The 10,760-nt window shown below is 41.8% G+C and overlaps 1 protein-coding gene across 1 annotated transcript; it reads left to right on the top strand.

Annotated features, from left to right (window-relative positions):
• Positions 1–5,927: 5,927 nt before the first annotated feature.
• On the top strand, positions 5,928–6,614 carry LOC147974047 (uncharacterized). Its single transcript, XM_087524886.1, has 2 exons — positions 5,928–6,082; positions 6,167–6,614. Exons 1-2 carry the CDS (start codon positions 5,928–5,930, stop codon positions 6,612–6,614), a joined length of 603 nt encoding a protein of 200 aa, XP_087381012.1.
• Positions 6,615–10,760: the final 4,146 nt, after the last annotated feature.

Raw genomic sequence — 10,760 nt, 5'->3', positions numbered from 1 at the left:
TTCTGAAACTTCTAACTAGCAATGTTAAAAAAGCTTCAAAAGTTCTGGTTGTAAAAAGCAAATATATGTTTCAGCGTCTCCCATGCAGACCAAATTTATTTCAAGAATAGTATTTGGAACTAGTACTGTGAAATATTACAACTTGATTAATCCGCACTGGACTATGAACATGGCTAGGAAACCTTCTTCGGGACTAAAACCAAACCACACCCTACTCTACCGCTTCATAACCAAGTGTACACTCCAGATCTAAGAATCAACCACTGCTGTACTAACTGCTTGCATCTTCATGATCTTCAATCGCAGCTGCATCCGATAGGCTAGCAATGTACGTCTTCAGCCTTTTCATGGACTTCAATTTGTTGTAGGGCGAAGTAAGAAGGGCAACATGCAACTCTCTTCTATAATTGTCAATGTACGCCTACATGGGAGGATATGTTAGTATCGTTCCATATGTTTACAAAATTGATAGAATTTTAGGTGTTACTCTACGTACTTGGTCATAACGCAGCGTAAGATATTCTCCCGTAAAGAATTCGATGTTCTTCAGCATGTAGAGTGCACAAGAAGAACTACAACAATTAATTCTGTTAGCACCATTTCACGTATTGAAAATTCAAAACATATTGAGAAGCTAATACTGTTGAATGACTTGTCATCTTGTCTTGGCACAGGAACATGCTTTACTGTCCATTGGGTCACGTTAATGTCTTGCCATGCATGGCTTTGTGGTCCATTGATTCGCAATGATGCTCTCAGATGTGCTTCCACCCCACGTATCTGCCAAAGTACATGGTATGAGAAGTTGCTCACGGTTCAAGGTTAGGTATGATGCTAAATGCTGTGTTATATTGAAAGACGTTTAAAATCTCACCACGTGAACCACTTGTGTTACTACGTAGCTGAAAAGTGAATCAAGAATCTGAATCTCCCTCCTTTTGGGGTTTACGACCACAAGGAACCAGTGGGTGTTCGCCATGTTCGTAGGTAGAAAAACCTGGACAGCAAAGATGATTACATCAACATGCATAATGATTACAAAAATAAATGTGTTTATGTCATGGTTAGATGGTACCAGATCATGTCTTAGGTAGTTGTCTCCTTTTGTTGTTCCATGACTGCCCGCCAAAGCGGCCTCGTGGCAGTTCTCTACCTTACCATCTCTTTCGAGCATAGCGACGCCAGCCACCCTCTCAATGTAAACTAGTTTCCCGTCCCTGATGTCCTCAGGATGATCATGACGCATGATCTGAATCACAACATCAACCAACTAAAACAAAATTCAAGTTAATTGTACCGTGCAAAAGAAAATTGATAAAATAATTTGGCAAATATCTTACTTCGTCACCCAACCATTTGTCATCTAAAACTCCATCTGTCATGGTGAGGCATTGCAAATGCTTCTGTAGCAGAACAATGTCATCAATTACCACCAATTGTTTATCAAGATCTGAGGTGTTGACAATTTCGGCCACGTGATTCTGTCGAAACTTGTCAAAGTCGGTCTCCAGCCTCGAAGCACCTGTGTCTGTATCTTTAAAAATGCTTGCACGGTTTTTCCTCTTTGTATTCTTTGTGTCCTTGGAATCGTTGGTAGACTCCGATGGAGTCCTGTTTCTCTTTCTCTTCTTATCACTATCGTACAGAACATAATCTTCATTGCACAATAATGAAGATGCCACTCTTTTCCGGATGCTCGTATGAGTTGGTAGCATGGAATCAACCACGCTATCTTGTCGCTGCTTTGCTAAAGAATCATCATAGTTGTCCTCATCAAATGGGAAGACATGTGTCTCTTCCCGCTCCCTTATTGCCTTAGCCTTGGCAGACCGGTGTTTGATTTTGGTACCTGCCTCTCGCCCCACCTCAATACTGACATCTTCATCATCTTGATCTCTTCTTTCTTCAGACTTTCGCACATTCTCATTGTGCCTCAAATTCAGAGGATCCTGTGATTCGAAATAAAGCACTTGTTAGCTACGAATCTTCATTAACTTAAAACAAAATCAGTTAGATGTGAAATGTGTATCACCATGAAAGCTTCAAGGCTTGTGGTGGTTTTTGAATGCTTTCGCGATTGCAAACTAGGAGCAGGCTGAAAATCTTCAGCTACGTTCTTCATGGGGGCATCCATGTTATCGTTTTGTATTCCCTTAGCAGAAATGCCTTTGGCAATGACCTCCGTGTCTTTTTTTTATTTTTGCTGGTGAGTAGTATTCTCTCCTGGGACCTCCATTGGGTCCGCAGGTACTCCCAGGTCAGATAGCTGTATGTCCTCTACTCCTGGGCGATCAGCATCAAATATTCCATAGCGGCGGTTCTTTAAAAAAATGTGTTAGTGTGGAGAGTATTGATAGTAAAAATATTTATAGAAACTCATAATGGTATACTTACATTGAATTCTGTGATGAGGTCGTCCGTGCGTCTGCCGTTCGCAAGTGTACGCCTAAGGCACTCGTCCATTTTTTTTTCAAGGGTGCTCATCCTATCAAATTGTTGTGCACTGGCTTCCCGCACAATGGAGGCAACTTCTTTCAAATCAGCCAATACATGGCCCATGAGTGCCTTATCCTGCAAATTACAAGCAGTTAGAAGCATATGACTTCGATTGTACTTGCAAAGTTACAATATATATTTGTGTCTGATGTTCATCATTTACCTGACCGTCAGTCTTTGGTTTGACCAGCGTCCCAACTGGTGGCGGATTGAAAGGCCGCAGTAGGTCATCGACATACTGTATGTTAGTGTCGTTAGTATCATTCAAAACATATGGTAGATAATCTAGGCACACAGTACTAACACTTTACCTCTCCAACCCCTATATAATTTTTGTTGATTATGTTGTCAACCTTCTGTGCCTTCTCGTCACTCCAGTTTTGGATCAACGGCCTTAACCTTGATGCATACGAGATGGTAGAGTCCAATTGGTGCACCCTCCACTTCTCGTAGTACCACGTCTGCATTACAACAAAAACAACTTAGAAAATTTTCCATAAAATTAAATGTATCGTATGTTAATAATGATTGTATTACTTGCAGCAATGGTAGGTTGCCCTCCAGATTTGCTCCACCATTTACAAATTTCCTGACGCTAGTCATAAGATGGTCAAGTGTAAGCTGTCCAAAATTCGTGCTCTTTATTGTCTCAACGTTTCTAACAATCCCAAGGTATCTGTTGTCCACATACTGTTGTGTTGTTGGGCATACATATTTGCCTATGGTGTACAAGACAAATGGCCTGACAAAATTAGGTGTGCTGTTGCCTTTCATCTTGGCTAGCAATCCTTTCAAAGTTACTTTTGTGTCATTGGGGTCTTTCAGTTCCTTCCACAACTCCAAAGTATCGTTGTGATTTGAAGAGACATGATTCTTCCCCATGCAGGGTAGGCCTGTTATATGCTCCACATCTTTTAGTGTGATCCTACATGGTCTCCCCTTAATTATAAAGGCATCCTGCTCTGCATCATATGAATAAGCGATGGCCTGGCACAGTAGACGTCTCATTCTCATGCCAGGAGTCTTGAGAAGTTCACCCAGTCCAATCAACTTAATGTATGTCAGTTGCTGTGCGTTTAAATCTTTTATGAACTTCTCGTATTGCAGCAATGAAGCAACCTGAGTTCCTTGAATGTACAAATAGTGTGATTAGATTTTGTATGGTATTCATTTAAACACGCATAGAACCGACTAGATGTAATCTATGCCAATATCAAAATTGTGCTCTACATTACTGCATGAAATTATAGAGCTTCTAGGCCATATAATGAACACCAGACATAGAAAAACAAGCTATCTCTGTCCGCAAATTGACTAATAATAGTATAGATTTTTAGTACAAAGAGCAGACTTTGTTCTATGTACACTACTAAAGTTTCAGGCGTCACGCTTACGAAAATAATTGCATACATGATCACAAGATCAATAGTTTATAGATAATCACCATACTAGGAATGTAACATGTGATCCTACTGTCCATCTTTCTCTTTAGTTTTCTCCTTTATTTCTCGTCAACCTAAAATTTAATATAGTACATACATTTGATGTTCTCAATGCCAAATAAGTGAGGCGTGCAACTTACGTACAAAACTACTTTGTATTCTGTCTACTGCGTATTTGATCAGGCATTTAGGAGTACTACGATTATTTTGTTGATTCGGTTGCTGGTTTTAAACAAAGTTGAATTACTAGTCCTTCCTTTCCATATCGTTGCACGTAGAACTTTCCAGCATGAAAATTAGCGCAAGTTTCATTACAGAGAGAGGCATTCACGACTAAAAACTAAGAGAGGAAGGTATCCACGATCTCCCTTAAGTTTTGCTAAAGCACATGTAGATGTGCTCTAAGTATTGCTTATCTAAGTCCTATGTCATTGATTTTATGCTAAGATTCGTGCAAGCCTTTCTAGACACACCAATCTCCCTTCGGTAAAATAGGGATAGTTCGTTATGGCTGTAACTAAACGAGATCAAAAAGAAGTGCGCCGTAAATAATGGGATTGCATGCAGACTTGGGAAGGAGGGTGTATACACAATATAAGGATCTCGATCGTTACCGGAGGATTCTCTCGATGGCGACCGGCTCCATTGCCATTCGCTTTCATCTTTTGATTCGCCGGCTTCTCCGACGTGCCCTTCTCTTTCGTCGGCTTCTCTGACGTGCCCTTCTCTTTCATCTCAGGATTCGCCGACGCAGGCATTGAAGATGACGGCTTCGTTGGCTTCACCGACCTAGGAGCTACTTTGGGTGGCGTGGGGTGGTAATTCGGTGTAGTCATGGAAGGCTAGGTATGAGCGGCATGGGGTGGGAGGCGTGGGGTGGAAGTATACGATCTATGCCGTGAAAAGCTTCGTATTTATAGGGGATTCTCTACCAACCGATCACAAGGAAATATTGGGAATTTGGGATCTCACGAAGAGGTAGTTTTAGATCACGTAATGTTTATGTACAGGGGATTCACTAACGACCCACCACAAGGAAATATTGGGAATTTGGGATCTCACGAAGAGGTAGTTTTAGATCACGTAAAGTTTTTTAGATATATTTTTATTTTGAGAATTTTTGAGCAAGTTTAGATCAGTAATCTCAACCGTGAAGCGTTTGGGCTTCTTGTGCTTTCTTATACGGGCCTATGGGTGAGCCCATTTTAAAAGTGAACATGACAAAGGAAGCGAGGACTCCAGCAGGCGGGACGAGCCCTGTCCCAATTATTTAGGACGGGCATGCGTGAGGGCGCTTCGTCCTCACTGCCACGATTCTCCAAAAACGGTTCCTCTGCCTCTGCGTCCTCTCGATTCCCTCTTCCTCTGCGTCGCCCACTCTCCCAACAATCTGGCTTCTGGAACGGTGAGTTCTCCTTCTTGTCAATTTTGTTAGTAGTTCTCCAGTAGCAGCACATACGATGGCCTTCTTCTTGTCAATTTCTTGTTCTCCTGCTTCTTTATTTTGTACGCACAGATTCATCTGCCTGCAACATGTAGTCCGTTGCCTTATGAGAATTTTGCACACAGATTCATCTGCATGCAACATCTAGTCCGTTGTCTTGTCAATTTCTTGTTTTTCTCCTGCTTCTTTAGTTTGTACACACAATTTCATCTGCATGGGCGATGAACAATTCATAGATACATGTTTATTCTTGATTGTTGATGCAGTTGTTTAGATAAATATTTCAAGAGCGTAAATTTATATTGTTAATTCGCATATACTCCCTCTGCAAGGAAATATAACAACTTTTGGTTCACTGCTTTAGTGATTTCTTTACAGGGGGAGTACTTGTTTAGTTTAAATTGTTCATGCACTTGTTTACATAAACTTTCAATAGCGCCAGAATTCCTATACTATCTATCGTCATATTCATCTCGGCTTATTGTTATCATGTTATTGTCATGCTTCATGTCTTATACTGGTTTCATCAATTATAGTCTTTCGGCATGGCGTTCGAGAATGATTATGATGCTAGGGCAGATGGAAATACCGAAATTTGTGTGAAGTACACGAACAAGGCTAGCTGTGTTGAGTACTGTATTGGCAGATTCAAATACTGGCTGTGGAACGACGACCAGAAGATAGTTGCACTGAATGTGGAGTATACCTGGCCTCGTTGTCCGACACAGATGGCGGCCGTGGTCCAGTTATGCGTTGGCATCTAAGTCCTCGTGTACCACATAAGCGTTGCTGATGAGCACCGCGGCCTGCTTGCCACCTTCCTGCTCGACGAGGAGTACACCTTTGTTGGGGTGGACATCGAGAATGACAAGAAAAAACTCAAGCATGTTGGTCTGGTGGTACAAAACTTTGTGGATATCCAGAATATGTGGAGAGTGCCTGATCCAGTGACGATTAAGCCAAAGTATGGCTTGGCTGACTACGCTGGTTCCATCATCCACCACAGCTACAACAAGATGAAGGACGCTCTCACAGAAGATGACCACCATATATGGGCAGAAGCGCCCTTGCCCTTGAAGAACATCTATTGTGCTTCCATGGACGCATATGCCACCTACGACGTATACAAGCAGTTGGTGAACTTCCAGAAGGGGTTCGAGAGTCAGCGCCAGCATCTCGCCAAACCATCCAGGCGGTCAAAGAAGTCCGGAAGGAAGAATGAATCAACATAAAATGTTTCTTCTATTTATCTAGCTGATAGTCTGTAAACTTTATTATACTGCTAGTAAGTCGTATGTTCAAATTTCCTGCAAGTTGAATCATCCTTTATTCTAGCTGTCTTGCCTAATTTGATCCACGTTCACGAGATATTGTACTTAAGACTTTTATTTTGTTTCGGTTTCGCTAGCTATGATACAGAATGCGATAGCCATTTTTACCAAAAGATTATTTCAGATTTATAATGAATACACAGAATGCGATAGCCATTTTTTCCAAAAGATTATTTCAGATTTATAATGAATACTGTTCTCAACTGGGTTTGAATAGAGAAATTTTATTTTTTAATTGCATAGAGAAAGTTCATTTTTTTAATCAAAAGAACGGTCGCCCCCTCTGATTTTCTATTAACAGAAAACACATGGTCTTTCAAGCCCCTGATACAAACTATATCTAGAAACTAAAGTAATCAACTAGCAGCACAAATCATACATGGTAGCAAGCCCAGCCAGACTTAACATGAAGGTCCAAAAAATAAAACTACGACAGAGATGCGTAGGCGACACCACAGTACCCTGTGACTCCACACTTGTGATGAACTGTACAATTCACCTGCTACATGCTCTAGCGTGCGCATATAGACCATCATCACCTCTTTGCTCCCAACATCAGCACCTCTTTGTTTACCACCTTCATCTGCAATATAGACCATCCCATGATCCACAAGCAAATTAGCTAAACAAGAATCATAAGATCACTATACCATTTATTTTGTAATCTCACATTATTCCTGCATTGCCAAAGAGTCAAGAACACAACTGATGCCCTTCCCGCATCTCCTACGCAAACACTCATAGGTAGTTCTACCATCTTAACTCCATGATTTAAAATATTAATAAAACCCCCTTAACGATTCCATTTGCATTACCATCGTTCATGATTATAGCCAGGGAAACAGCAGCCAATAAAGCAACCACCTGTGAAAGACCTATTTTTGAGTCCTGAATAGGGCCGAATCCTAGCATTTACTCTAACTGCAACATGTCCTCCTCTCATAGTCATCATCACCCAAGACATAATGAAGACGTAACCCCATAGATGCATAACTGCTATCAAAATAGTTTTCGCACTATACCTAGTGTAAAGGACACTCTTGCGTTGTCGTGCTACATTCGTGGTTCCTCGGTCAGCATGTTCATAACCACCTCGATCTGAAGATCTTCACGGGTGGTGGTCTTGAAACCGAAAAGAACGACTTTATGAACCTTAAGCTATTCACTGTCAACAAAATCACTCCATCCCTTGCCGAAGATGATGCAGCCATCATCACACTTGTGGTACTTGACCGGCATCAAACCGTCCTTGCACAGCCGAATACCAGCAAGCCCATCTCCCGGTATCTCCCCATCTCCTAGGGTCTTCAGGGCGTCGACAACTTTCACCGGTAATCTCTGTATGCACCGTCATAGGAAGAAAAATTATCAAATATGTGAAGGAGCAGTAAACAAAAGGATCTTCAGCTACATCTACATATATTACATAAGGATCTTCAGTTATGGGAAACAAAAGGATATGCAAAAACACACATCAGTGTATTCACTGGTTTCAGCTACAATAGCATATCATTAAACTTTCTCTCCATGAATAAATAAATAAAATTGCATACAAAATAGAAAATACTAGTATACCAAAAACATACCATCGTCTTTCCTCCTATGTTCGACTTGGTGAAGCGGTGGACAAAAAATGCACCTATATAACCTTTCTTCATCGCCAAAAGGTCATGTAGGTTACGCTCCTCTTGCTTCGTAAGATTAATTCCCTTCGTTATGACAGCTAATTCTAGAGGATCTTTACGCTCTTTGTTTTGATCGCATGTCCTTGGCAGGTTGTAGCAGTACACCATAGGAATGTCTTCAGTCAAATCGAAGGAGACAAGGTCGCCTTCTCGCAGGTCGAAGTCTTCAACAAACCTGCACCAGTTTTCACCACAGATGATCGCCCTTGAATTCCCTTTGTACACGCCAAAATCATACATGCGGCTCCCTCTCGCTTGAAAAAGCAATGAACTGTCTGGGATGGCGCTGAACTGGTGCCTTGCTTAGCATGGCACGATCTGTAGATGTAGAATTTAATTGCTATTTATTTCCTACATATTGTTAATCTTCAAAGTAGAGGGGAACAAACACAGTACAAGTAAAATTGACATGATTATTTATACCAGAGCTGAAGTGTCCCCATCTAGCCTGATGGTAAATGTCAACCCATCTTCATTGGGCCTGTTGCAGTCCTGTCGACAGGTTATGCACACCACCCGTGTAAACAAAATAAAATGAAGAAAAGCAAAGGATGAGAATTTAAGAAAAGGGCTTATGCATGTAAACACACTAGGCAATAATCATACATTATAATCAACGAAAGTACTGCATCAGTAATCAACAATCATACACTTGAACTAAGCGGGTGGCTCGCCCTCCACTCCTCATAACCCCGCAACACAGCGCGTGCCCGCCGCACCACAGCTTGTTCAGACATGTCCTTCTCTTCATCCTCGACCGACAGCATGGGCTCACCCCAAGCGTCAACGCGCGGCATTGGCCCCTCCTCCTCTGCAGCACAACCGAGGTAGTGTCTGAGACTGAGCAGTAATCTCTAAGAAAAGTCCTATGAAAACATAAATCCTACTATTGCTGTTACTCGGTGTAACATCCAAAATTTTCAATTTGGAATGTTATACACTAGATCATCATCGCATATCATATTTTATTGCATTTTGGTTGATCCTAGAAATTCTACGCAACTCAAGGACACTTGGAGAGAGTTGGGGATTTTGTTATTTTCATATTTGAGTTTTCTCAAATTTTGAAAATAGGATCAGTTGATTTTATTTATTTTATCTTCAATTATTTATATTACAAAAATATGAGAGAGGGAATAAAATGACTTTCCCAAAATAAAGAAATATTGAGGATTTAATAAAAAAACAAATAAGATTTTATTTTGGTTTTATTTGCTATTTTATTTGTATTAGGGAAAAATGCGCGTTTTTCAAAATTGCATTTAGGCCCCAAATAAATGTTCATCCTGTGCGGCTTGATTTTAGAAGCCGGGGAAAATTTATTTCGGGATTTTTGGAGTCCGTTTAGTATTCCTTTTGTTTTTTCCTGAGCGTAATTTTTTTTAAAAAGTCTGAACCGCCTTACCGGGCCGTGTCCGACCTGGACTCCCGGCCCGGCCGGCTTTATAAGCCGGGGGAAGCTCAGCCCAGGTCGCCCCCAAACCCTAGCCGCCGCCCCGCCCCTGACACCGCGCCGCCGTCGCCTCGCCTCGCGCGCTGCGCCGCGGCACCGCCGCCGCCCCGCCGCCGCACATCCGCCCCGCCCCATGCCGCCGCCCGCCGGAGCCGCCGCCGCCAGCCGGAGCCGCCGCCTCGCTGGAGGTTGACCCCGCCTCGCCGGCGGTTTTCCTCGAGAAAACCGTTCGGTTCTCCGTCCGGTTTTTTGTTCGTTTTTTAGATGCGTTTTTTAGATAGATCAGTTTTTTTCCGTTTAGTTATTTAGCGAGCGTTCGCTCGTTCGTTCGTTTTAACGAACGCGTTCATCGTTTAGATCCAGATAACGAACGTTCGTTCGTTAATCTGTTCGTCGTTTTTCTTTTTCTCGGATTAAATCCGCGGTTTTTCTGATCGCGATTCCTGATCCGATTTTCGTTTTAGTCTAACTTTTCGCTCGTTTATCGGAATCAGGCGATTCAAGCGCCTGGAGTTTCGTCTTGAAACCCTCTTTTTGTTTAACGAACTCAAACAAGTTTTTGCCACTGTAAAAATTGCCCTAGATCCAGAATAGTAATCGAAGCCTGTTTCTTTTGCCGTTTGTCTTTCCTTGTTTCGTTTGATTTGATTTCTTTTGCCAACCAGAGTTCTTAAGTTGAACTTTCTGGTTAGATCTCTTATTTGAGTTTTACCTGTGCATTAGTTGAGTACTAATTGTATGCTTGTTTGTTTGTTTGCGATAGAGTACCCGGAGTGCGCAGCTTGCTACTTCGAATCGCTAGGTTTTGCGGATCATCAGCAAGGCAAGTAACACTTTGATCATATCTCCTACTACCCAGTTTTATTGCATTAGATCAATCCTCACACATTGCATTGTTTAGGATCTAAT

The sequence above is a fragment of the Triticum urartu genome, chromosome 5A (assembly GCF_056163025.1).
Source record: "Triticum urartu cultivar PI428250 chromosome 5A, HENAU_Tu73, whole genome shotgun sequence".
Lineage (NCBI taxonomy): Eukaryota > Viridiplantae > Streptophyta > Magnoliopsida > Poales > Poaceae > Triticum > Triticum urartu.
Note: the sequence above shows the minus strand (reverse complement) of the source record. Positions and strands in the feature narration are given on the sequence as shown.